The following is a 27,779-nucleotide window of genomic DNA, read 5'->3' on the forward strand; positions in this document are numbered from 1 at the left end:
CCTTCTGTCTGCTCTCCGTAGCCTCGTGGCCTTCAGGGAACTGCTCGGTGGCGGCCTGCAAGTTCCCCTTACTTTAGGCAGGCTGGGGGTGGGAGGCCAAAGAGGCCAAGCCTGGAGGTGACCCCCCGGCTCAAGTTCCACCACCAGCCGAAATTCTGGGCACGAGGGATCCAAAGGTCTCGGCAGCCAAGGAATCCAAAGGCGGAAGAGCAGTGGGTCTGGGAACAGGGCACCCTACCCTTCGGGGGGTACATGGAGATGCAGGGCTTGAGCTGCGTGCCTGCTGCTCAGGCCCACGCAGCACCCCAAGACGTCCTTGCAAGGGGACAAAGGCGCACCAAGGAGGTGCAGCCAGAGTCCAACTCAGCGCCCTCCAAAGTAGCCGGTCGGGGGGGGGGGGAGGGCGGGTGATCCAGAGGGAAAGAGAAGCAGAGAGACAGGGTGGTGCGTAACAACAGGGCCCTTCCCTGGGACCAGGCTGGGGGTGACAGATGGTGGCCAGCGTGAGGCCTGCAGAAATGGGCAGATTAGGGCAGATTCTGGCTTCAGTTATACATTTAGAACGAAGACGAGGTTCTTTTTCCAGGGCTAGAGGAAAGGGGAGGGGAATCCGGGTGAACTGGCCGGTGTGCTCCCCGGTTGGCTGCAGGGGAAGCCATTGTAGAGGCAGTCAGGTGACCTTCCTGAGCTGGGCTTAGTGGCAGGAGGACCTTAAAGCAGAGAAGGCGGCTGGGGGCGGGCTGAGTTCTTTCGAGGGCTTGGCTGTCAAGCGGACACATCCTTTGTACTACAGTACACAGAAGCACTAAGGGGCCCTGACAAATAGCACGGGGGGCTGGAAAGAGCGAGGGGCTGCCTTTGCTTCTGGGTTGCCAACATGGGCTGGGGGGGAGGAGAGAAAGAGAAGCCGTGGTGTGCCGCCAGCTGATCTTCTTTGCTTTCCCATCATCCCCAGGACAAGAACCGGAAGCTCCGTCCTCTCTATGACATCCCCTACATGTTTGAGGCCCGAGAGTTCCTGCGCAAGAAGCTCATTGGGAAGAAGGTAAGCAGCTCTCTTGGCTGTGGGCTTCTGGGTTTCCCCCGGTGTGCATCAGGCCAGAGCATAGGAGAACCTGCAGCTGCGCCAAGCGGCTTGTTTGTCGTGCACAGTTCTGTTGCCTGCTTGCCTCTCATCGCTCTCCTCGGTGGCTTTGTGGTTTGATTTGTTGGCTTGAGAGAGCCAAGGACACTGAAGGGCCTTTGGAAACACCTCTCTGGTCTTTGTGGAAAGGACACATAGGAACACTTGAAGCTTCCTTATACGGGCTCTGACTCATCAGATGCACAGTCTTATCCTCCATGTGATTCAACCTCTATGTCGTGCCTCGAGGAGAGATTTTTTGCAGCTTTGGAACTGGATGTTGTCGACACATGGATGACAACCAGCTCTATATCACGCTATCCAGATCTCAGGTGATGTGGTAGAGATCTTGAGTTGCTGTGCGACAGCTGTGGGCAAATTGCTGAAAGTGGACAAATTGAAACTGAACCCAGACAAGACAGAAGCGATGCTGGTTGGGAAGCCAGAGATATTACAGGACGTTATGCTCCCCTCTTTTGATGGGGTTCAGTTGACCTTTGCAGACTTGGTTAAAAGTCTAAGGATTATACTGGATCCAGCACGGCTGCTAGAGTAGCAAGTTACGGCAGCTGCCAAAGTGCCCTCTTCCAACTCAGCCTAGCCTGACAGATGGTGCCCTCCCTTGACATGGCTGACCTGGCCACCTGGCTCTGTCGCTGGGCTCCTGTAACGCCCTCTACAGAGGCCTCCCATCAGTGGCCGCTTGGAGACTCCAGTTGGTGCGGAACGTTGCCGCTGGATTATTACCAGGAGCCCAGGAGAGCGTGCGTATCCCTCCCATTCTGCAGTCACTGCATTGGCTTCCCAAAAGTTACTAGGTGCAATTCAAGGTCTTGTCAGGTGAATCCCCGAGCACTTCACTGCATCACCTCAGGGTACGCGTTAAAGGCACTTTATTGATGAGATATACCAGTATCAAGATATTCAGACAGGAGCGTTGGCAGAAGTGACACAGGGTGGAAAAGCAAAGTTAATTATAGGGGGACGTTCCCGCCCCCGGAAAGAAAGTCCGTTAGGATTTTGGCACAAAGGGTCCAGGATCTCGGAGAGGAGGGGGAAGGGGGAGGATGAGCTCATCCCAGTCCTTAGGGAAGGTGATAGGGCTTCAGCTGGAACTTCAAGGCCACGTTCTCAAGCCGGCCGGGGAATAGTAACCAAAACACCTGCAAGATAAGCAGCTAACAGCCAAGCAAGCAAACATGTTCCCTTTGCATATTCCCAGAGGTTTAGAATATTGTGCACCAAGACAATCATGGCAGATATACTGGGGTGTAAGTGACAGGTATTGGCAATCAAATGTAAAGCCCTTCATAGCCTTGGCCCTTCATATCTACATGACCACCTCTCTCTCTCTCTACGTTCCACCACGACAGCTTCGCTCATCTGAACAGGGCTTTCTGCAGGTACCACCCTGCAAACGAGAGAAACCAGCCCCTGTCCATGCGCATGTTCTTTGTGGTGGCCCCCACCTTAGGGAATTGCCTGCCTAAAGAGGCCTGGTAAGTTCCCACTCTACTGGCTTTCTGTAAACTGAGCAAAACTGAATGATTCCGGATCAGGAAAGCTTTTTTTTTTTAAACACAGGTAATAGGGCTGCGCAATAAGGGAATGGTCCAGAGAGATGCTTGGGTTGAAGAGGCAGGAGTACGTGTGGACGATACCACTGTCTTTCGCTGACCGTTGCTCCCACAGGATGGTTTCTGCGTTGTTCGATGTGTCATGACCAGCTGTGTTATGTTTTGTTTCAGCTGTGTTCCGTCTCTGTATTGGATTTCTTCTTGTTTTCAAATGTCTGCAGTCCATATCCTATTGCACTGTTGATCGAATGTCCCAGCCATCGATCATATCGACGTCTGTTGTGTAATCTGCCTTGACTCTCAGTGAGAAAGGCAGGCTATAAATAGTGTAAATAAATAAAACGAAGGCGTTGCCTGCTCCGTCTGGCAGCGGCACTCCAGGGTCTCACGCGAGACTTCCCACGCGGCCTGCGGCCTGGTTCTGTTCTCTGGAGATGCCGGCTGGGGCCTTCCACGTGCCAAGCAGACGCTCTCCCCTGAGCACAGCCCCTCCCTGACAGAGACGTGAACCCTGTCTGGGCTGCTGCTCAGCACCACTCCAGGAGAACGGGTGTGGCCACCTCCCTCAGGCCTAGGCAGTGGGGCAGGGTCCGGGACTATGTGGCAGAGCGGGGGCGGGCATGCGGGAGGCCCCAGGCTCAGTGCTCAGCAGCATCTCCAGCTGAACGGTTCAGGCAGTGGGTGATGTGAAAGAGGATCAGAGAATCAGAGGGTTGGAAGGGGCCTCCAGGGTCATCTAGTCCAACCCCCTACACAATGCAGGAAATTCACAGCTACCTCCCCCTCCTCCACACCCCCAGTGAGCCCCTGCTCCATGCCCAGAAGATGGTAAAAGCTGGAGAGCTGATGCCCATCAGAGGAGAGGAGAGGAGATGTGCCCTGAGGGATCAGCTTCACGTGCCACCCAGGACGTGCCTGGCTGCTCTTGGCATGAAGGGCCAGGCCTGTGGGGAGCGGGGGGCCTGGGGGTCATTCCTGTAGCCCCTTGGGCTTTCTTAGGACACAGTCCTGTCTTTCTTCGTAGACAATCCGCAGGAAGGACGATTCGTGGATAGTAGTTCAGTTTCCCATTGAATGGTGAGCTCTGCAGGCGATTTGTGTCAGCAAGCTGTGGAGTGGGACCAGGGAGGGACGGGTCACAGCCTGGTTCTAGGAGTGCTAGTGCAAGGGGTGGGGGTGGGGGTGGGGGGGTCCAGGGTGGCGCCAGGAAGTCCCAGGGCTGCAAGTCTGCTGCAGTTCTGCCGCCGTGCAAGGAAAGCTTGCAGTAGGGTCTGGGAGGGGTGGGGGGTGCTGCTTCCGGAGAAGGAATCAAGCAAACTCATTTTCTAGCCAAACTGGCAGCAAATTAGTCAGGATGTTGGAAACCTGAGTGGATGGCAGGGACCCCACAAGGGTCTGGTTAAACGGGCAAAGATCTGCCATGCGAAAGTCTGTGTAATTACGTGCTTGGATGCTTTCAGACGACAGGGCTGTGGCAGGCTATGAGCCGTGAGTGCCCAAGGGGACCCTCAAGTGCTAAGCCTCTGAGTGTCGGAAGCCAGGGAGCCGTCAGCAGGGGAGGGCTGCGGTCCTCAGGTCCTGCTCGAGGGCTCCCTGGTGCCGGGGCTCCGCTAGATGGCCCCTGCTGGTCTGTTGCGGCAGGGCTACCAGACGTCCTTATGGAGCCCCTGTGCAGAAATGCAAAAAGAGGGTGTAGAGTCTCTGGGGGCTGGGAAGGGCCTCTGGGCCCAGAAGAGTTCTTAGCTTTTCTTGCAGAAGCAGTGGATGAAATTATACACATTGTTCAATTTGCATAATCTTGGCAAGTCCCATGATCACACTTTTCTAGGTCAGAATTCAAATTTCTCTTTTGTATGGAATAGATGCGGCCTTGCAGCTAGAAAGGGGTGGCTGGCGATGCAGGAGTACATGTGGACTGTACCACTGAGGGCCAGCCTCGGCGTTGTGTGTTTGCGAGCAGCAGGAGTGACCACTCAGCCCTGAGGTGGATTTTTGTGGGCACATGCGGGAGGCTCTTCCGGTTGTTGAAATCCTCACCAGAGTCTCCTGGCTCAGTGTGGTGTGTTTTGTGTGCAGATGGCACGAGGCTTGTGCCATCCTGCTCTTGAGAAGTCTGTTGTGCCTCTTCTGGAGCCAAAGAGGGGGCTTGAAGCGCGGATTGTGAGACCCCCTGCTGGGGGCGGTGGGCGCTTTGGGTGGCAGGCAGGGGTCGTCCCGGGGTCCCAGGGGCTCCTTGGCGAAGCGGTTCGCTGCACTTTCCCCCAGAGGCAGCCTAGGGAGCCTCGCCCCCCGTTGCCTTTGGTGCCGCAGAATTTGCTTTCTAAATATTGTCTTTGTCAGCACTGCATTTTTCACTTCCGATTAATTTGATGGATTTGAGCAGTGAAAAAGTCCTTTACGTGAACGATCAAACAGCCCCTGGAGGCTGGAGCTGCCTTTGGACTGGAAGGACGAGCGGAGCCGTGGCAGCTTCGTCCTTACTGTGCTGCCGCCATCCGTCTGGGCTGCCGGCTCTCCTGTTCCTCTGAGCTCATGCCTTCCAGTCCTGGGCGTGGATCGTGTGGCTCTGAAGGCCCCCCTGTCCCCCCAGCTGGTCTTCTCCTCTGCACAAGCCGTGGCTGCCTTGAGGGACCCCCCCCCCGCCCCAGGAAGCAGGGGCTGCAGAGGGTTGCTCGGCTTTGCCTGTGGGGCCATGTTGGCAGGCGGGTATTGCTGGCTTGGCCCTCCCTCACTCACTGCAGATCCATGCCTGTGGACGGTTTGGACCCTGGCCCGTGGAGGGCCAGCCCGGGGGCTGGGGCGGGGGAGACTCCTTTTGGGTGGAGTGAGGTGGGGCGTCTGTAGCTTTCGCAGTTGAGGAACTGGCTTTTATGGCCTTGGTTTTATAGTTGCCTTTGGAAGAGCTGCAGCTTGCCGAGGACTTCATGCGTGTGTGTCAAACTAAGAGGGCCACCCTGGGAACAACCAACCGGCTATCCAAAAGCAACCCCTTCCCGGAGCTAAAGAATATCCACAAAACTATTTGCTTCGTTTATATAATTAATTTATACTTGAATAAAGCGCCCAAGTGGAAAAAGTGCTCAGGAATAAGTATAAGAATGCTGCAGGTGCTTTAAGGAAGGAAATCGTTGATTAGTTGGTCTGTCCACGCCTGATCGTGGCATCGGACCGTCATTATATACCGACATGGTGATGAGCTACTGAATGTTTTTGTCTCTGTGAAAATGTGATTTGTATGATTTTCCATGGTAGCTGGTTAAAGGAGTGGCCATGAGTGCAATTGTAATTTTTATTATAGAGTGTTCATTAAAATGGAAGCCTATGAAGAAGTGATAATACAAAACGGGATTGATGCATGCGGGCAAAGCCCGTTGGCGTCTTTTGCATTTTTGCACTGGATTGCACTTATCTTCTCGGGCGTATGAGCCCATGAACTGTAATACAGAAACATACGGACATATTAATGCATACTCGCATTGCATGAGAAGCTACTACAGCGGAATACACATCATTACAGTACGAGGACTTACCTGCTGTTATTTATTCAAGGAGATTTTTCCTGTACAGACTGTATTTCTCCACCCGTTGGATTGCTGTAGTATTTAATAGAATGAAATGGAAATGTATGTATTTTTATAATTAAATTATGTATGTAATATTTATTGATGTATTTATAGTGGAGAATAGATGGAATATAGTATATGGTTAATTGGATTGTTATAGGAAATATTGAATAGTAGTGGAGCACTTTTTGCTCTTTGGCACTCTATTCGAGTATAAATTAATTATATAAATTAAGCAAATGGTTTTGTGGATACTCTTCAGCTCTTGGAAGGGGTTGCTTTTGGCTAGCCGGAAGACATCGTGCACGCAAAGTGCCGAGCTGTGGCCTTGTCTGGCAGTGGCCCTGCTGGATGAACTTGTCCTAGGAGTGTACCTCTTCCCCTGGGACAAGGGCCTTGCTGCTGCTGGGGCACAACGAGACAGGCCTTGGGAATAATACAGTGCAGGCAGAGGAGGGTATCTTGGTGCAATGCCCTCCCTGCTGGCTACCCAGGGTGAAGGTGCTCCTACGAGAGGCCTGTGTACGAGAGGCCCCTCCATACAGCACCAGGGGACACTGTACTGCTGTAGGACAGAGAAGCCTGAATGGAGGGGGTGACCGCTGCCCTTGATTAGTAATCTGGTGGCAGTTCATTTGGGCGTCTTGGCTGGGCTAACAGCTCTTCCTGCCTTTGGCAGAGAAGTGCTGCTGCTGCTTGCAATGCCCTGTTGCCCCGGAGCTGCTTCCCGGCGGGGGGCGGGGGGGTTGTCCTCAAGGCAGCCACGGCTCGTGCAGAGGAGAAGACCAGCTCAGGGACTGCTTGTCCTCTGGCCAGGGCTAGAAATGCTGCCAGGAGGGTCTGGCTGGTGGCCTGGGATCCCTCCTCAATCCGTGCCATCTTAGGGGGCCTTGGGTAGGCTCTGGCTGCCCCCATCACAGACTGCTAGTGCTGGCAATCGGGAGGCAGCACTGGGGTGGGGGTGAGAGGGTCTGCACAGAGTCCTAGTTCCTGGCTCACCTAACCTTTTCTCTTTTTCTCCTCTCCTTCCACTTTTGAAAATTGGGGGACCAGGGGTGGGGGTGGGGGTGGGGAGAGATAAGGCCAGATGGCATAAAACTCCTTGGGCTTGGGAGGCAGGAGAGAGACTCATGAAGGTTGCGTTTGGCGTGTGCCATCCACATTCTTTAGTCAGCCTTTTCCTTGTGGTGCTGCCATTTCCCAGGCATTCTCCGTGGCTGCTCCCGTCCCCTGGGCTGGCCTCCTTGGGTGGGTCCGGAGGGCCCTTTTGCTCCCTGTAGGCAAGTAATTCTCTTCTGTTCCAAATCTAATTTGGTGATGATAAACCATTTGAACTGCATTTTTTTTTCAATTCTGCACTTTAAAATCTGTAGCCTGAGAATTTTTGTTAAAATCCCGTGTGTCTTTAATCTGTGCATGTTTTGACAACTGCCCATGGGACTGTTGGGTTTGGTGCTGCCTTGAGTCTGAGGAGGGAAGGTGGGATGTTATTTCTTGGAAACATTTAATAAATGTTAATACTCCTCTTGCCTCCTCGGTTGTTGCTTTTTTAAAGTCTGTATTCTGGTTTTCAAGGAGGTGGGGGGGGGTTGGATGTCCTCTGCTGCTTCCGGTTGCTCTCTCTGACCTATTTTAACACTTTTGCTTTACCAGATTGTGCCCTTGGGGCACGGCTGCGCGGACTGGTTCTCTTGCTTGCTATTTCCAGTGGGGTAACCCTGTTAATCTGTTGTAGCAAAACAAAACCAAAGTCCAGGTGAATTGAGAAGCTGAGTGTCTCTCCGGTCTGAAAGGTGCCGCTGGACTTCTCTCTCCATCTCCTGCTTGCTGCCGCTCATTTCTCCGGAGGCTCTTCTGCTGTGAGGAATCACCTGCCACAGAAAGGATGACAAATCTTTCTGCCCAGCCAGCCGTTCCCCCTAACTGCCGGGAAAATAAGCCACCCAATGACTGGATAATCAGGCAGCAACTCGAGGAATTCTTTGGCTGACGGGAGTTTCTTGCTTGGTGGAGCTGGCTGTGTCCCCTTCCAAAGCCGCCTCCCTGTCCCTGTCCAAAGGCAGGCCTTCCCGGCGTTCCTTTGGGCCTGCCCTGCCTGTGCCATGAGCTTGATTGCCACGTGGCGTTCCTTTCTAAAGAGGCATTCTTTGTGGTTGAGGAGCCTCCTTCCAGCCAAATCTTGGCTGGTGCTATCTCCTCCGTGGGTGGAAGAAGCTTCCCATGCCCTGTCGCTGGGTGTGATGGGCACTGAAGGTGGGAGCTTCTGCCTGCGCACCAAGTCCTGCCTCCACCCTTGCTTCCCAGTCCCTGTTTTAACGAGTCTCTCTGAGGATCATGTCCCCAAAGAAGGGCACGGCCACCTTTTGGACATTATTTATTATTTATGTCATTTATAGTCCGCCTTTCTCACTGAGACTCAAGGCGGATTACACAGTATGAGGTTAGCGCAATCAGTATCAAGGACATTTCCATACAGTATCAAGGACATTGCCATAAACAGTGCCACTTAGGGGCCTGCAGCTCTGCACAGGAGAGCAGAGGTCTCTGGCTCTCCAGAGCTGGCCCGTGGCAGAGCCGCTCCCTTGCGGAAGACCTTCTGGCCCTCTGTCCGGGCTGTGGGGGGAGAAGTGCCTGCAGCCTCCGCTCTTGGTTTGGGGACCCCAGCAGATCCGTCCTCCCCGGCACTAGGGGCTTGGCAGCAGAGATGGGAAAGGCCTCTCTGTGCCTGAGGCTTTGGGGAGCAGCTGAGAGTCGGGACAGGCAGTGCCTGGGGAGGTGGCCCAGGAGCCTGGCTCAGGGCCGGGCAGCCCCATGGACTCGCAAGGCTGCCCAGCAAGAAGGGGCTGGGCTTGGCCCCCTCTCTTTAGGAATGGGCTCTGTCCCTCTCGCAGCCTTGGCTGCCAACCTCGGGCCTGGGGGCAAGGTTGATGTTATGGGCCTGGGCTGACAGAGCGAGGCCTAGTGGCTCCAGGGAAGCCTGTACTAGAGTGACTACAGGGCCTACGTTTCCCCGGTCCCCTTTGGGCCCTGTGATTGGTTAAGAGGGGGTTTGGCGGGAAAGATCACACCAATAGGGAAATGGGGGGGATGCCTGGGAAGGAGGGATAAAAGGCCTGGCCTCAGTGGTCGGGGTTCACCCCTGGGGAGCAGAGCTGGGGGGAGGCTGCTGCTGCAGGCGGAGGGACCCTCGGCCAGAAGGGGTGAGTCAGAGCGAAGCCAAGAGACAGCTAGGAACGGTCTAGGTAGACGCGCTAGGGTGGCTTATTTTGTTTGTCCACCCCCTTTTACTGTTCTCGCCATTCTACAAAGTTTTGAACACCAGTTGTTACGAAACCCTTTTAATTAAAGTTGTTTATTATTCTGCTTGGGTCCTCACGCCTCATTTGGTCACATATAAAGTAAAACCGACTGGGAAAGAATAAACAAAAGGGGTTGGTTGGGTGTTCCGGGCCCTTCCGAGGAAGCCTGTACCAGACTGGTGGCAGCCTACAGAGAGCTTCCCTGGCCCCTGGCCTGTGACAGAGAGTAATGCTGGAATCTTCCCGGCTGGGCTGGGCTGGGCTGGGCTGGGCTGAGTGGGAGACAGGGGAGCTCTTGGTGCTGCACCTGCTGTGCTGAACCCTCTGGTTGCCCTGGCCGTGTGTGTGGCTGACCCTGCCTGCGTGGGTGTGTGTGCCACCTGCAGCCCTTTCAATAAATTAATTTATTATATTTACATTATATACAGTCAGCCTTTCTCACTGAGATTCAAGGCGGATTGCACAGTGTGAGCCAGTACAGTCAGTTGCAAAGGCATTTCAATAAACAGTGTAATCGGGGCTATAAATGCAAATTTGCAAAGCTTTAAAATTAGCAGAGTTGAAGAAATGCTGAATGTAGGAACTGTCCAGTAGGACCGTACTTTCAGCAACAGACAGTGCATAGATGCAAAGTCTATAGTCCCTACCCCTTTACTTCTGCATTTCTTTGGGACCACTTCCCTACAGCATAGCCCTCCTGTCTAAGTAAAAAGCCCTTTGCATCATATGTGGAAAGCCAGAAGAGTGAAAGCTTTCCTGACCTCTTCAGGTAGGCTGTTCCATAGCCCTTGGCCTGCCAGAGGTCCAGCTCCAGACCAATAGCCTTCCACTGATGCGGTGTATGTATTCTTGTATTAACAATAGAGAATAAATTATATGGCCCATGAAACAGGCAGAATAAATAGCTAGCAGGCCAGTTGGCCAATTTTGCTTGTTGGCCCACAGTTTGCATACTGCGTGGCATTCTCCACCACCATATCTTCACACCGGGGGGGGAAAAAAAACAGGACTTCATTATTCATTTGGACTATATTTCTACACAACACTTACCTTTTATCTGGTCTGCTGTAAGCCGTTTGATGAACCCTGTTGAAAAGAAAAATATGGGATTGGCGTATGGTTAATTTCCATTTGCTTTGCTGTTGATTTTCTGTCTGACAGGTTATGATAATAGGATTGTTGTCCATGAAAACTATAGAATTTTATTATGGAATATGCACTTATAGCAGTTGCACTTTATTAGTACGAATCTGAAAAGGATATATTGAGTCTATTGTTTTAGTCTCCAGTGGAGGTTTCCTCTGTTGTTAGCTTGTTACCTTACAGGGACCCCTTCCTCTTTGGTTCTGGTCAGTGTTTAGAGCTTGGTCATGCCTGATAACACTTGGACGGCCACATTTTGCATCTACTGAAGTTTCCAGATGGTCTTCAGAGGCAGCATGTGTAGTGGTTAGAGCGGTGGAGATCCCCCAGCCTTTTTGAGCTTTCAAGCACCTTTGGGATTTAATCCTCACAGCAGTCCTTCTGGCTGAGGCCAAGAGATGACTGGCCTAAGGTCACCCCTGAGCTTCTGTGGCTGGGGGGTGGAGGGGGGGTGTTCGAACCTGAACCTCCCCTTTTAGAGCACTCTGGCCACTGCTTCACCGTGGCTTCCTCGTGGGATTGTGTCCCTTTGAACTTGTCCTCAGTCCCTCTGACTGCTTCTCACCAGCTGATTCTGTTGTCCAGGGGAAGGGTCCTCTTGCTAACCCTCCCACCTCTTATTCGCCAGGAGGGTTCCTGTTGGGCACAGGCAACAATGAGTAAGCATCTAAGCCAGTGGCCCTCACTACATCTGGTGGCAGTGAGTTTCAAAGACCAGTTGGTACAAAGAAGTCCTTCTTTGCTGTGGCCTGAGTCTGCTGCCCATCAATGTCATTGGGTGACCCAAGTTCTAGTAATTACAGGTTGAGGAAGAGGAGTTTTCTCTCCACTTTCTTCATGCCACAAGCAAGCTTCATCCAGCTGAGTATTGTTGTGTGACATGCAGAGACTGGAGGAGGGGGTGCAGCTGGAGCCGTTCTGAGAACATCCTGAAGGGGGCTGAATGGCCCAGAGGTCTGGTGACGGAGTGCCGGCAGCCTGAGCTGTGGCAGGGCCCTTCTGTGCATGCCCAGAGCGGGTGAGGCTGGGCACTTGCTGAAGCCCAGGAGAGGGAGCATGCCACGCTGGCCTTTCGTGCTTTGTGTGTGCCCAGCCACCTGAACGTGGGGGTGAGTACTGATCTCTTCCTCCTGGTTTTCTCTAAAGCTGGAGCCGGAGTTCCCCGGAATGGCTTAGGTACCCTTTTTAAACAAATCAGCACTGTGACATTTTCCAGGTGCAGACGTCCTTTCCTCCCTTTCCAAGGCTGATTTAGAGTGAGGGTTGGCCCCCGAATTTTTATTTATTTGTGTCGTTTATAGCCCGCCTTTCTCAATTTTTCGCTGCTGCTGCAGGGCTTGCGAAGGCAGAGCGGGTTTTATTCACCCACTCCTGGCTGGTTACTGATTGGCCACCTCTCCCCCCCCACCCCCCCTCGTGCTCATTGGGTTACAAAGCTTGAGGACCAACAGCATCTTAGGTAGCTTTGTACTGATTTGCCTTGGAGAAGGTCAAGAGAGGAGGTTTGAATGATGAGAACAGCCGATGCTTCCCCCTTAGAACTGCTGCTGCCGAACTCGGTGTATGTACGTGCACACAGTTTTTGTTTTTACTGACAGACAATTTTCTGTTTGGTACTGACAGTCTGCAAACTTACTGACAGTTGGCAAGGCAAAGCAGGGTTGCTCTTGCAACTTAATAATGACAGCGTGTTCCTCTGATTTTTGCAAGCCCTTCCCCCTGTTATCCCCAGAGCTCCGTCAGCCGCTTCTGGCTCTTTCCCGGATTTGGGATCTGAACTCAGATGTCGGTAGCCTTCATAAGGGTCCCCTTTTCCATTTCATGGACAGCTGCAGCTGGGCCTGGAGCTGGGCAGTTGAGGAGCAGGAGGTTCTGAGGGCAGCTGATCAAGTCCAGTTGCTAGGACTGGTGGGCTTTGGGTGCGGGGAGAGGCTGTTTGCCTCACACCATTCCGAGGAGTCAGGGGGGTTAATTTTGGCATGAGGACCCCATTCCAGGGCAACACAGCACTCTGAAGGAGCTGTCAGAATGAACGGAAGGGAAACGCGCAGAAGACTTTGTGGCAGACGCTTTCGTGTGCAAGAGCCCTCCTCTCCCTCCAGAGGCACCCAGTGGTGAGCTCTGGGCCGGCTGATGTCAGGGCTTCTGGTGCACAATAGATCCATTAGCTTCTAAGGTGCCACAGGGCTGCTTATTTTGCCTAATGCAGAACTACCCTTATGACCTTCTATTGTACGGTCAACAGACTTTTATAATACAGACACTAAAATGGAGTAGCAGATACTATAATTTTGACGAGCAGAGTTTTTTCTTGCCAGTGCAGAATGGGAAATGCAGTATCTCCCTTGCTCGGCACCTAAAGAACCTTGTCAAAAGGAAGGCAACTCAAACAGGGCAGGATTCACTTGTAGCCATGCTTCTGAAAGTGCTCAGGCTCATACTTTGGGGGGAGTCCCTGGACCGCGGGATGCCAGAGATGTGGGGCAAGTACCCAGAGTGCCCCTCATCTTGCTCAGCAGTTTCAGTCTTGGAATGTGAGTGGGGTAGAGCTGGCATGGCGAAGTGCTTAGAGTTCCAAGCTGGGGCAACTGGGTCGGGGTCTCTGCGGTGACCCTGGTTCTGTCCCAGTTTCTGAGCCTAATCTACCTCACAGGGTGGTTGTGAGGATAAAGCGGAGGAGGAGAGAATGATGTGATTAGCTGCTTTGGGTCACCATTCCAGAAAAAAGTGAGATATAAATAAAAATGAGGCAGTTAGAGGACTGTCACAGTTGCCTTCAGAGAACGTCAAGGGTGGGGGGGGAGGGCTGTATTTAGCATCTCTTGAGCCACTGGGGAGGCACGTGGGTGCGGACGGAAAGACTGTGTGTTTATTTAAAATCCACTGCATGTGGAACTTGACAGTAGAGGCTAAACAAGCATCGTTGGTTGAAAAAATGGTTATCCTACTTTTGGAGTCCACAGAAGCTCATGACTAACTAGTTCCAAAAGTTTACCAGCTTCAGCCACAGGCGTCATCTCATCTTGCCTGGATAAAATTCCCGCCTCGACCGTTCCACTGCTGCCTTGGCTGAGAAGAGAAGCAGATGTGCCAGGGTGCTGAGTCCACCCAAGATGGAGCTGAGTGCCATCAGCATCTGAATGGCGCCCTCCAGAACGCCCAGTGCTCTCTTGAAAGGGCTTCAGCTGGGGTGGGGCATGGCTCAGCTGCACAGCACTTGCGCTGCATGCACAAGACCCCCTGGTTCCCGGTTTCATCTCTGAGGTATCCAGCAGGGAGCATGTATGGGGAAGGACCTCTGGCTGCCTGAGCAGCTGCCAGTCAGAGGAGACAATCTGGAGCTCGGTGGCTCAGTGCTCTGACTCAGCAGTAGCGGCTGCATCTGCTCATCTCAGCAGCATCGATGGCACAGACACATGGTGCCTAACAACCCTTCTGGGGTGTGTGTGTGAGAGAGAGCTGCGGTGTGTGTGCTGACACAAAAGAACAGAGCCGAATGAACAGGTTCCAGACTCCTGCCGGCCCTTCCCACCAGCTCCACGGACTTACTCACTGTGCCAAAACCTGCAGAGCTCCAAGTGGATTGAGAGGGGAAGTTCCATTTGTCAACTTTCAACCAGGCCAGAAGAAGCCCAGTTACGAAAGGTGTTGAGGAAGTATTCTCCACTACCACATTTCATTTCCCAGTCCCCGAACGGTTCAGATTCCAAGCGAACTGAATTTGGAATTCCCTGAGTTTACTTCTTCAGGTTCTCTGTACACTACACTGATGTGCAGAGGCGAGATCCCGAAACTTCTAAAGCTTGCTTCTAGATGTGGAAGGTTCCCCCTCCTAGACGCAGCTTTGGCCTGTGCATGCCCCGAAGAGAGGGAGGACATGCCCTTTCCTGCTCTGCTTTCATTTGTCTGCCGCAGGGGAAGTGAGTTTCAGGTAGGGAGCCATGTGGCAACAGGAACCGCAGGATCTGAGTCCGTGTCATCTGGGAGATTTTGGGGGTTTGAGCTTTCGAGAATCAGAGGTCCCCTCCTCGGGTTCCGGAGTTGGAGCTTGCCACTGCAGTTTCTGACATATTTGGTTGGTAAGAAAAATTAGTGGCTTATAGATATGGAGTTGCCTGTCATTCTCATTGTAGTGGCTGAGGTAATACTGGGGTAGAGAATTTCTCTCTTCACCAGTGGTGTTTAGCCACTGATGGTGCAAAAGACTACCTTTAAGAGTGGAGGAAATCTCCCTTCTTTGGACGGCCACAGCCATGGCCTTCTTTGTTTGGGAGAGCAGCACAAAGTAGACTCCTTTGGCTGAGTATTTTCCTGAAACATCTGTACCCTCCTTCTGGTCGATACCTGTCAGTCTGAGGCACAGAGACTGCAAAGAAGTCCAGACAGGCCACTTCCATCCACACGGTGCTCCCATCCCTTCACAACCGTTGCTGCCTTGACTTGCTGTGGGGGGATGTGACTGCTCCTCTGCTCCCCAGTCCTGCTCCGCTGAGGGGGAGGTTTTCATCCCTAAAAGTCCCACAACTTCTGGTTGTCCAAATGCAGCATCCAGGCTTCACTCAAGGGCAGGACACAGAGACTGAATCCTCCCCCTGCTGGAAGAACCGGGCTGCCTTCTCGTCTCTTTGTGGACACAACTGAGCCAGTTTGCCGTAGTGGTTAAGAGCGCGGGACTCTAATCTGGAGAGCCGGGTTTAATTTCCCACTCCTCTGCTTGAAGCCATCTGGGTGACCATGGGTCAGTCACAGCTCTCTCAGAGCTCTCTCAGCCCCACCCACCTCACAGGGTGTTTGTTGTGGGGATGATAAATAACATACTAAGTAAACCACTCTGTGGGTGTTAAGTTGCCCTGAAGGGTGGTATATAAACTGAACGTTGGTTGTGGTTGTTGTTACGAGTCGAAGTGCTGCTTCTCACCTGTGGGGCCTTAAATGGCTTGGGGTCTGGGTACTTGAAAGACCATCTCTCCTCGGCTGACCAGCCGGCCAGCCCTGTTCTCTGTGCCTCTGCCTGCACTGAGAGGGCAGGTGGTGAGTAGAGAGGCAAGATCTCCTGGAATGTTGGAGCCAGGGGAGGGAGGGTGGCTGGGAAAAAACTGAAATATGTGCAACAACTTTCGTGTCAAACCTGTACCCGTTTTAATACTTTAACAACCTAAAATACATGTTTATGATTTAGTAGAATATTAAATGGTATTAATTGACAAATGTAAAGAGTTTACAAGCAAAACTGAAAATACAATGAATACTGAAGTGACAGAAAGCTGCAAACAGCCACACCCCACAGAGCATATTTCATTCGTTCAAAAAAAAAAAAAAGGAGTAGGGGGAGTTTCATAGGCTGTTTTCGAGAACTCCTCAAAGTCTCCCAATTTTTTTCCGATGGAAGAAGAAAAAAACGGAGCCATACATTTGGGGGTGAATAAAGCCTTGTCTTAAAGGGCCTGTTCCACTCAGTCCAGTGATTTTCCAGTGGTTCCCAGAACTCCCCAGTGACCCAATACCCTACAGTTTAAGTGAGTGGAGCTTCCTGTGAAAAAACATTTCATTCATAAAAAAACGTATTTCATAGGAATTTTTTCAGTGCTCCCCAAAATTTCTGTTGGCCAAATAAAAAAGAGTCCTTATACTTGCATGTTCTGTATTTTGAGTAAGTAAAACCTTGCCTTAAAACCTTGCCTTTCACATATTTCAAAGAAAAATCCTATTCATATGAGTTTGTTTCAATTATCTCCTAAGTTCCCCACTGGAAAAACTGAAAAAATATCATCAAAGAAAACCAGCCCCCCCCCCCTGGATTTTCCCATTTTTTTCACAGGCCTTCTCGTCTCATTTGGCAACCAGACACCGGGCTTTGTCCGTGGTGCACGCCCTTCCTCTTGAGGCTGGCCTGCTGCCCTCTCTACTCTCTTGTAGGTTCCAGGCCAAATAAAATAAACGATAAGTCAGAGCAAGTTTTAGACGTTTCCAAATCCTAGCTGTGGGCAGGTGCAAACTCATCCTTGTCGACACACAGAGCACAGGCTGGTGGGTCTCTGTGCAAAAGCATGGCTCAGAACCGGTCGCAGAGGGCCTGTGTTCGAGCTGCATGCCCAGGGTGCACTGAGCGACTCTCTCCTAGCCAGTGACCTGTGGTAGGCAGGAGAGCGGCACAGAAACAAGAGGGGAGAGCGTTCTTCTGGGTGACCGAATTGCAGGCTGGGCTGGGTGACAATTGATAGTGGATTCCATGTCTGCATTTTCAGGGTCTCGAGTGCTGAAATGTTCAGGCTCTGAGAAAAGCAGGCTGAGGCCAGTCATAACATGAAGCTCTGGCTCGTGATTCGCAGGTGCCTCTGGATGGAATCCTTGGAAGATGATGAGAGGCAGTGTTCATAGTGGTTAGACCGTCAGGTTAGGATCTGGGAGGCTCAGGTTCGAATCCCCACTCCCTAACCAACCTCCGCAGATTGTTGTTGGGCGGCTATAATGGAGGCAGGGGGAATGACGTTGGAAGCTGTTTTGGGTCCTGACTGGAGGGAGAAGCAAGATCTAAATATCTAAGGGAAATGCTTGTAAAGGGCCTGATCTTCTCACTGTTGCTGACATGTCCCATTCCTCCTTGCCCATGATGAAAACACTGTCAGAGAAATCCAGACCAGTTGGGGAATGGGGCGGGAAGAAAGAGCAGCAAGTTCACTTCCAGTCTGCCCGGGACATGACTGGGCCTTCCTTCACTTCCTCAGGGACAGCCTCTCTGCTCTCTGGCTTAGCACAGACAGGAAAGAGTTTTAACTTCTGCAGTTCACTTACAGGGAAGCAGGACTGAGTTTTCACTAACGGAGAGGAAAGAGTTGGGCTAGCACAGCCCCGTCTTCCCTGGCCCAGCTGAGCCCACCTGGCAGGGGAGGGGAGGGTGGAGGTAGGAGTCTGACAAGAAATGCTGCCTCGGGTGGACCTGGCCGGACATAACCAGCCATGGCACCGGCCACCTCAAGGTCTCCTGAAGCAGAAGAGCGAATGCCTTCAGTATTCAGCTGCGTAGACAAGATCATTCCGTTAGGCCGTGCGGATTCTGCACGGCTGTTATCACAGGCAGCTCATTTTCCTGCAGGCGGCAGGTTGAGGCCTGGCGAGAACGGGCAGGAGGTAATCATAGACAATCATAGAATCAAAGAGTTGGAAGGGGCCATACAGACCATCTAGTCCAACCCACTGCCCAGTGCCAGGAGCAGGTCAGAGAGCTGGCCTTGCCTCGGCCACCTGCTGAGGCAAAAAGCTACAGTCACAATGCTGTGCAAGGGAACGTTACCCAAATAGGAGGTCTCTTCAATTAGCTGGGGGAATTAACATTGAAGGAGACAACCCAGAGGGGCAACTAGGAATCTCCTCCAATATTTATAGGGATTATTCCTTAAAGGAACTCTCAAATGAATCAGGCAGATGTTCAACTGGAAAGGTGGTTTTTTTTTTTATTAAACCGAAATAAAAGGCAAATGTACTGCAGACCACACACAGCACACATACAGGGCTAACTTAAGAAAATCAGGGAGGAAAGTGGGAGAAAGCAGCTTAGGGAGACTGATCATTACCAGTCTTGAAGAAGTCTGTGGAAGCAGCAAAACCGCCCGCACTTTATGGAGTGAAGAAGAGGGAAGAGAAGGTCCAAATGAATTTGGGGGTGCATGGATGTGTCCCAGAACACACAGCATGTGGCTGGGCGGCCCAGTTAGAGGGCAAAACTGACGTCTGGCTCAGAGCAGTGGCTTGATGGCTGTCCCTGGAGGCAGGCAAAAGAGTTGGGAGAGGTTTGAAGCGACTATCCGGGATGGACTAGAGGTGAGAAGAGTGCTGGATGACCTGGTGAGGACTGGATGAATGGCCTTGATTAGGGTGAGTGGGTGAGGGGGGAAGTCAAGGGAGGTACTGATGAGATCAGGCACGGAGTTTTCTCAGGAAGCCTCCTCATCTCCACGTCTCTCCAGGGTGTGGAGAGATTCTGACTCGTGTCCCGGTAACTTTCCAGTCCTCCTGCCCAGCTGGCATCCGCTCTGGGCCAGGCAGTGCCTTGGACTTACGGCATGTGGGGAGGGGGTTATGCTGTTTCATTCATAAACTGCTCTCTCTATGTGGAGAGGGGGTTTGACTGCTAATAGTGGAAGGGCGCGCTTTCTTTGCTAGCAAAGACCCATTCTGGCCTGTTATTCTTAGGTTGTGCAATATGTGTGATGCTGTCTTCTGTATTGTTGTATTTATTGATGTTTTTGTCTGATTTTAAACTAACGTGTTCACGTTGACTTATATATCCTGTATTCTGCTCTGAGCCCGTTGGCGGGGAGAGCGGATTAGAAAAAACAATCCAAACCATAGCTGGGGTTGGCTGCTTTTTAGTGCCCTTATTACGGAAGCGTGTCCCTTGGCTAACCGGAAGGAGGTTGCCCAGTGGGCCTCCCTCGGGGATCCCCGGCCCTGCGGAGCCTGCAGGCTCTTCTGGGATCTCTCTAAACCACCATGGAATGGCTGCCTTGGCAGGCCCTGACCTGCTCCCACACGTGACTTGCAGGTAAAATTTCCATTAACCGGAAGAGTTCAGCTTTTGTAGGAAGCCGGGCAAGCGTGCCCTTTTGCTCCCCCAAAGCGTGCAGGGAGGGAAAGGCTGAGCGAATTGGACTTCATGCAGATGTGAATGCCCCTCTGCTCACTGTGGTGTTTTCGGGTGTGTGTGTGCGTGTGTGTGTTGGGCGGGCACAGGTGTATGCGCCCCGGCCCACAACCGCTGCCCCTAGAAGGGCTGGGGGAAGAAAGGCGGGATTTCTCTTGGCCGCTTCCTTGTCCCTCCTGCCCCAAGAAGGGCTCCGCTCAGCTGTGGCCCAGCATGCTTCCTGTGGCCCGTTCCAAGCCTGCCTTTGGAGCCCTGGCCGTCTCTTTCCTGGGCACGCTTGTTATGACAACAGTTTCTCTGCAAGGAATTGCTTTCACCCCTGCCCTTAATTGGCTTTCTCCTGACAGAGCTCTCTTTTCTGTGCCTGGAACATGATTAGATGTGTCTTGCGAGTGAGTGATCTGCCAGCAGGAGTTTTTGAGGCAGTGCTACCTCTTTGCATTTGCATGCTCATTTAAAAGCCAGGCTTGTAAAAGAGGAGACAGTTTGAAAGGGTTTTAAAGATGCTCTTGTAACATTGATGAGGCTGAAGCCTGTCCGTCTGTGGCTGCCTCGACTCCCTCAGCTGTAGTGGGAAGTGTGCTGTGGGTGGCGCAGTCCCAAAGGACAAGGAGTGAAAGAGATGGTGTGTGGTGTGTCAGCACCGTATGCTCGGGGACAGACGGACATGTTTTGGAAACCCTGTTCGCCGTGTGATGCCCCCTTTGCCCCTGGCAGCAGAGGCTCACGAGGGGGTCCCTGAAAAGGGCTTGCTGAGGCAAGGCCCCGGCCCCTGTGGCCACGTCCCGTTCCGTTCACACAGCTCTGCTTACCCAGGTGGCCTCCAAGAGGCACAGGAACTCCGGAGCTCTGGGCTGCGCTTGCAGAATCCTGTGCTCCGTCAGGGTGGGAGAATGGCGCAAATGGATGGTGGCGCAAGCGTGCCAAGGGGTGGGTATGGATTTATGGGAGTCTCAACAGCTTTTGGGAAGTTGAGGAATCTGGGCAAGGCAGCTGATTTGAACGTTCAAGCTAAGGTTGCCAGCTCCGGTTGGGAAATACCTGGGGATTTTGGGAGTGGCGCAGGGTTTGGGGAGGGGCTGTAGATCGGCAGGTTATAATGTTACCCCCCGCCCTCCAAAGCAGCCATTTTCTTCAGGGGAACTGATCTCGGTCATCTAGAGATCAGTTTTAATTCCAGGAGATACCTGTGACCCACCGGGAGGCTAGCAATCCTAATTTAAGCATGAGAGTCCAGCAAACAAGATTTCTATTAAAAGAGAAAACTAATCTCCACTATTATTTGAGAACCTGTGAATGCAGCAGGCTCATTAAAAAAAGTGGGCCCTGTGCACAACCTCCTTTGCCTGGTTGTGTGTCCATGTGTGCCTGGATCCTACCCGCCTGTGCTGCGCATGGGGTCCTGCATTTGGCATTGAGTTAAGACGGTCTGCGCGGTATACAAGGCAGTGAGCGTGTGCCTGTGTTGGCAGGTGCGAGTTGGCAGCACTTGCTGGCAGACCAGTTTCACGTGTCCTCCCTCACGGTTTTTGTGGAGGCACACCTGACAGCTCTGCTAAGACTTCTGCAGCTCCTCCACCGCCTATGAAGGAGGGTGCTAGTCCCTATGGGGTGGGTGGATGACCCTGCTGTTCAGCATCGGTCTTCTTCGACTTCTGTGGCAGCCGTGTTGTTTGGCACTTCCTCCACCTCAGATCATGGGTGGAATTCATCTGTTCTTATTCTTCCAGTCTCTCCTCCAGGTTTGCTTCTTTTTCGTCTTGTGAGCTTTTTGTCTTTGCCTCCTGCATTGTCCATTCACGCATCCATGTCACAGTGCTTGCAGTGTGGTGGCAGGTTGCCTCGCCCTCCCCTGGTTCCGTTTCGGTGGCGGACAGAAACGCGGATCTTTAGAGATTCACAGGGCAGGCACATTACAAAGGTGCTGTCTGCCTTAGAGCAACTCTACGGGAACATGTTTAATTAGGGTTGGACACTCTTAGGGGAATTTTGATCATTATCAAGCCTTTAGCTAGAAGTTTCCCCCCGAGCCTAGTCCTTTCCCTAGGGCATCAGGGGCATGAGGCTCGGCTGCCTCCTTCCTGGAGGGCTCTTTCCTCCACTTCTGTTGACTTTCTCTAGAAACTGCCAGGTAAGGAAATCATGGATGTTCCCCTCTTAAAGAGAAAGAGAGGTGTTAGATGGGTGCTAAATTACACCCATGTCGTTTATATGACACACCATCTTTTTAGAAATTACTGACTTAAGCTTCTTGGCTTTTGTAAACTATTCTGCTTTTTAAAACAATTTTCTGATGACTTTGTTTGTAAGAAGGTATAAAAATGGGTGATTTCCTTTCGGGGCAGCACTTTGTCAGACTCCTCTGAAGCGGATCAGTTTATTTGAGTGTTTCTCTCTAAGATCCAGTGTCTTGGAAAGGCTCCCCCCCTCCCCCAATGGGGACACTGGCGGTTCTCCCCTCACAGGCACCGTGGGTCGTGGTCTCCGGTGGCACCGGCTTGTGCCGGAGTGGGCTGCTTGGAAGGCCTCCTAGACTGTGTGAGTCTTGGAGAGGTCAATCCCCAGGAATCAACCCTCACCCAATACGCAGAAGATTTCAGCGTCTCTCAGCCTTACAGCAGAACAAGCTGTTGCTCGTTGGCCTTTCTCATGTTGCTGTATTTGGAAACCACCACTTCGTGGTGTTCGCTGCTGCTCCTTGTTTTGCGGTCTGGTCTTTCCCTTGATGTGCTGGGGCCGTGTGCCGCCCGCAGGGCTCTCCCCGGGCCCTGGACACTCCGAAGCTATTTATGGAGGTTTTGTCAATATCGGTTGCTGCTTTGGGAACTGATAGCTTGGGGGTGCTGGGCAGAAATGTTTGGAGCAGCAATGCTCCTGCCTTCCCTCTTCTGGATTAATTGCTGTCATGGATCAGAACGGTTGATGAGGGCATGTCAGGGCAGTGCTGCCGTTCTGGACCTCTGTGGCCAGCTGCGCTGCTCCTGCGAGGTTTTTCTCACTCCTTGGCTACCCATAAGAACGTAAGAGAAGCCATGTTGGATCAGGCCGGTGGCCCCTCCAGTCCAGCGCTCCGTGTCACACAGTGGCCAACCCCCCCCCAGGTGTCCTCAGGAGGTGTGCCAGTGGGGAAGGGGCACGAGGAGCCCTCCCTCTACCCTGCTCTTCAGGCTGTCCGTTGCAAGACTTCACCACCTTGTACCTTTCATTTCAGGTGAACGTCACCGTGGATTACATCCGGCCAGCCAGCAGTGCAACAGACACCGCACCTGCCTTCTCAGAGCGCACCTGCGCTACGGTCACCATTGGCGGCATGTGAGTAGTTACCGGGGCACCCTCAGGCAGACCTGGGGCATCCGCAGACCCAAACCAAGAGCCTTTGGAAACTGTTGCTAGGGGCCAGTTGGGAAGGCGCCTCCCGCCCTTCTTGGCACTCTGTGTGGATTGCCGGTTCCTCTCCAGCCCTGATTCAAAGTGTTGAAGCCCGGCATAGTCTGGGGCCACAAGAATTGCCGTCTCTCCTGTAGTCCTGTTTGGGCATCGCAGCGCATTTTGGGTCCCCCCCCCACTGTTGAGAAGGTGTGTGTGTGTGGGGGGGGAGCCTTAGGGGAGAGGCAGCACGGTGGTCTTGGCGGTGGTTCCGTGGCTTTCCCTTCTAATGGGAGTTTGTCTCTCCATGTCTTCTTCCTATCATTTAATAAATTCTTAATCCATAAGAGGGACCCCTGTGTGGCAGAGTTTGAAGCCTTCCCACCACTTCCCACATGCCCCTGCAGGGCCTTGAACTCGCATATCTGGAGCACCTCTTACTGTGTGTTCCGCCAAACGGCTCTGCTTATCCACTCAGGGCCTTGCGGGGGGGGGGCGCCTTCCAAATGGGCAAGATCAACAACAGCCCACGCGCACACCTTCTCTTTTGCGGCCCTCATCTGGAGACCGTCGTGCCTGAGGAGATCAGGAGGGCCCCCCCACTCCTGTCATTCCACAAAATGCGTAAAACAGAATGGCTCGCAAGGGCACTCCGTGAAGGCCGCAGGGCTGTCCTGTGATGTGGCAGTTCAGGAAGCCTCTTGAGAAAGGAAAAGGGACTGTGGATTACACCACTGGGCAAAAGACAAGCGGTCAGTTTACTGCCCATGTTATCAACCGGTTGCCATTTCATTGTTTTCTACTGAGGCGGGACCATTTTTCCTTATATCCTCATTCTGTATCATGCTCAACACGCTGCACGCATTCAGATTCTGCTCATCCTAGTCCTACTACACTGCTCATTAGATGCCTCTCCATATTGATTGGGTCGACCTACCCTGCCTCTTGGTATGGAATGTTATCGATCCACAGGGTGTAATCCTCTTTGAGTCTTGGAGAGAGTTAGTAACTGAGCAAGTGAATAAAATATCCCCTGGCTGCCAAGCTTATGCAGGAGACTTGGGAGTGGGCCTTTGTCAGAAGCTTTTGGAAGTCCCAGCATGTAATGCCCACTGGGTCACTCTTGTCTGCCTGCTGATTAATCCCAAGAGACAGCTGAGGCAAGACTTCTCGTTGCAGGAGTCATTCTGATCTTCTTTCAGCAGGCTTTGTTCCTCTGTGTACCTAGTAATTCTGGCTTTGATTGCACTTTCTGTTAATTTGCCTGGACCAGATATTAGGAATAACTGGCCTGTAATTCCACGTATCCTTTCTAGACCACTTTTTAAAAACCAGGGTGGCATTTTCTATTTTTCTGTCATCTGGCATGGAGGCTGGTTTTAACAGCAGCAGCAACAGCAACAACGTGCTTTTATTAGTGTCACGCTCAGAGCAGTGAAGAAGTCAGTGTTGTTGTTATCCTCACAATACGGCTGGGGAGCTGGGGCTGAGAGGAGGGGCTTCCCCAAGGCCCCCTGCGGAGCTGAAGGCAATCCTAGGAGTTGAACCAGCGGAGTGCTGATTCACAGCCCAGCCACTTAACCACTATGCTACAGCAGTTAGATACATTTGTTAGTATATCAAGCAGTTTTGAGTTGTTTTAAGAACCCCTGGGTGCGCGCCGCCTAGACTTGCACACTTGTGTGTTTCTCGTTTAGCTGGTGGTTGTAGAACTTAGTCTCTTGCAACCACAGTCCAGCTCGTTTCAGCCTTCCCAAAAACACCGGCTCTGGCATGGGCACATGCCTTACATTTTCCAAATTGAAAACAGATGCAAAGAATTAATTCAGTTTCTCTAGCATGTCCCCGTCTTCCTTAAGCAATCATTTTGTTTCTTTGCCATCCAAAGGTCCAGCGGCTTCCCTGTATTTATTTATTTATTTATAGTCCGCCTTTCTCATTGAGATCCAAGGTGGATTTTGCAGTGTAAGTCCATGTGATCCACAGCTGGGACAGTCAGTAAACAACATAATAGGAGATGAACGCAAGAAGGTTGAAACGAAGCATACAGGCGGAATGCGGGAAGACAGAGATGAAACATGGCTGAAACAAAGCATAAGTAATTTGAGGTGGCCTATTAAATGATACAGAAGTTACACGGTACTATCATTTCTACATCCACAAACAGTACCTGGTAGTATAGTCTACAGTCCCTATCTGTTTACCAAAACAGGTGTGAGGGACAAAGGCCATGAAGGGTTTTGAATGGTGGTAGCCAGAACTTTGCACTGAGCCGTCTGACTGATGGGCAGCCAATGGAGTGACTGCAGAACAGCAGTGATGCGCAGTGCCCCCTGGTTCCTGGCAATGATTGAGCAGCGACGTTTTGCACCCGCTGGAGTTTCCGAGAGGACTTTGAAGGGAGGTCTTTGCAGAGTGCATTGTAGTAGTCTAGTCCTGATGTTAGCAGGTGGCCAGAGCAACTGTGTCCGGTTAGGGGGCCATCTTGCAGGCTAGTCTGAAGCATGAGAAAGCCTTTTTTTGCAGCTGCATTTCCTTGCTTACTGTGGCAGTGCTGGAACCAGCGTAACCCTTAGTCTCTTAACTAGGGTCCGTTGAAATTGGGGAGCAGAATGGCCTTCAAGAGCTCCGCCTCCTCAACCAGCGTCACTTCCATCTTGTCTGGGTTCAGTTTCCATTTGTTCACTTTCAGCCATTTGACCACAGCTGTCAGGCAGCAGCTTAAGGCTTCTGCATCACCAGGGGCTTTGAACTGTGAGATACAGGCCTTCTCTAGACGGGCGGTTTTTGCCAGTTCCGGCCCCATGTTGCTTCCAGTTTTTTTCTGAGTTCCGCATGCTTAACTCTGCCTTCAAATTTCAATGTGGCATTTTCAAGATTTCTCTTTGAATTTTCTGCCTGCACTTATTCCCCAGTGTTTTTCTTGATGTGGTTTTGAATCAGTTTTTTAAATTGTGCAGAATTTTCCTTTTGTTTCCCCCCCCCTCTGCCCTCTGTTCTGCCCTTTGCCCTGCCTCTGCAGGACACGTCTCGCTGCCTCCATCTTTCTCTCAGCCTCTCACTCCCCCTCCTTTCCCAAGACACACCTTTTTTGGGAAGAAAACTTTATGATATTATAATGTTGTTACTGCATTGTGTCGCCCAGCTCTGGGTCAGCCCAGGTGGGGCTCTCTGGTTTGGACTGTGGGGGAGGGTGGTCATAAATCCTGAATAAAAATGTGTACTTGGAGCCTGGCTGTCATGTATTGGGGATTTTTTTTAAAAACCAAGCATAATAATGCTATAATGTTTTTGCCCCTAATGTTTTTTAGCTTATTTGACTTGGCAGCGCTGCCCAACATGTCTCTCCTGCTCCAGTCTATAGAGTTGATATCCAGGGATAAGAGTGTCCCGATGATTTTTCCGTTTCCACTAGGTTTCTGAAATGCCCTCTGTATCTGCGTTGTCAGTTATAGCACCAAGCATTCCTGATCTTGCAGTGGAGACTTCCAGCGTCGGCATATAGGCACCTGTATCTCACTTCCCCCTCTAAGGACTCACAGGGCTCTCCTACTTTCATTCTCAAGTTCTAGCCTGCTCCCACCAATATTATATCAAGATTTCACTACACCATCCCTTTGAAATGAGTTGTTCTAAACCAGACACATTCCAGCTCCTATGGGCTGGAAATTAGTTTAAAAGCTGCTACGCCATTTTTTTTTTATACTAAGTGCCAGCAATGTTGTCCTCTTTTGGTTCAGGTGAAGCCTGTCTCTTTTACTCGGCTAGTCCCAGAAAGTTCCCAGTTCCCACAATATCAAAACTCTTGTGAGATTACACATAATCACAACTCTCAGAAACCAGTGGGAGAACGTTTTAATCTTCCAGGACTTTCCATTGCTGACCTATGAGTGGCTGTCCTCAGACGAAGAATTTTCAAGAGCAGACGGCCAAGTGAGCTTGCGGAACTTGAGTTCATTCACAAGTTCAGAACAGTGGGCTGAATAGATAGGATTCTCGTTTCGGCACGGATGCTAATTTCTGCTCTAATCAAGCTGCATTGTCACATTGTGCCTTTGCACCCTGACTCCCTTCTTTGCTTCTCCCTTCCTACCGCCTGACTGGGATATAAAGGCTCAGGGACCACCATTCCTACTTGTGTCTGAAGAAGGGAGCTCCGACTCTTGACAGCTTATACCTTGGAGATCTAGTTGGTCTCTCAGGCGCCACTGGGCTCAAATCCTGCTGTTCTGCTTCAGACCATCGTTGCTCCCCACCTGGATCTGCACTGTCATTTAGAGGCTCCGCCAGGTCGCCATGACTTCAGCTTCATTCCTTCACACAAGCGCAGGGATGATATCTCACGACTGCAGTTTTGCGCTATTGTGCTCCAAAGATGCCGAGCTCGCCTGCTGCCCCTCATCGTTACTGCACTTGAGATAGCGAGACCGCGTAGCTGTGATGTGGTTACAGAGATTAGATTTTGAGCATTCGAAATATAAGAATGTTTAATGCATGAATAAATCGAATGCACGTGGTCTGCACAAGCAAGGGTACAAAGAAAAGGTGGTAACGTGCAGCCCCCTTTCCCTGTACTTGGTACATCTGCTAAACAGAGTTTAAATAGTTTCAGGTGGGTAGCCATGTCGGTCTGTAGTCGAAGAGCAAGACAGGCCAGTATGACGTGAAGGTGCAGTAGTTTAGAGTTCAGCATTACCTTGGTTCTCATGGCTGTCATGGATGTCTCCCCATTGTCCCTTGCTGCCTGGACGAGAGAGAGTCCCTTGGTCAAAGCTTAGTCCGGCATGGCTTGTGCCTCTCCAGAGAGCAGTTCCAGAGGGCCTCCCCTCCTCCATTCTCCGTGTCCAGAGAATGTATAATCTCCCCTTGTGAGAGTCTTCCCCTTGTTGTTCAGCCCTTCCTGCTTCACGAGGGATTACTCTCTAGACATTTGGCCCTTAGCTGTATCTGTCCCTCTTGGTGTCGCATTTTGTCAAGGAGCGCAATGGCAAACCACTGTCTTGCTTCCACCAGAGCCATTTGCACGTGCAAGTTCTTGGAGTTTGGGCCCCTCTGAGTTTGGTGCTG

At 51.8% G+C, this 27,779-nt stretch overlaps 1 protein-coding gene across 1 annotated transcript in view; it reads left to right on the top strand.

The window, feature by feature from the left end:
- The window catches only part of SND1 (staphylococcal nuclease and tudor domain containing 1), a 254,036-nt gene that overhangs the window by 86,700 nt on the left and 139,557 nt on the right, over positions 1–27,779 (top strand). Inside the window, exons 11-12 of the mRNA XM_054988223.1 lie at positions 956–1,045; positions 22,558–22,658. Coding sequence (XP_054844198.1) covers positions 956–1,045; positions 22,558–22,658 — 191 coding nt within the window. The remainder of the gene's footprint in view (positions 1–955; positions 1,046–22,557; positions 22,659–27,779) is intronic.

Source organism: Eublepharis macularius, chromosome 9, assembly GCF_028583425.1.
Source record: "Eublepharis macularius isolate TG4126 chromosome 9, MPM_Emac_v1.0, whole genome shotgun sequence".
Taxonomy (NCBI): Eukaryota; Metazoa; Chordata; class Lepidosauria; order Squamata; family Eublepharidae; genus Eublepharis; species Eublepharis macularius.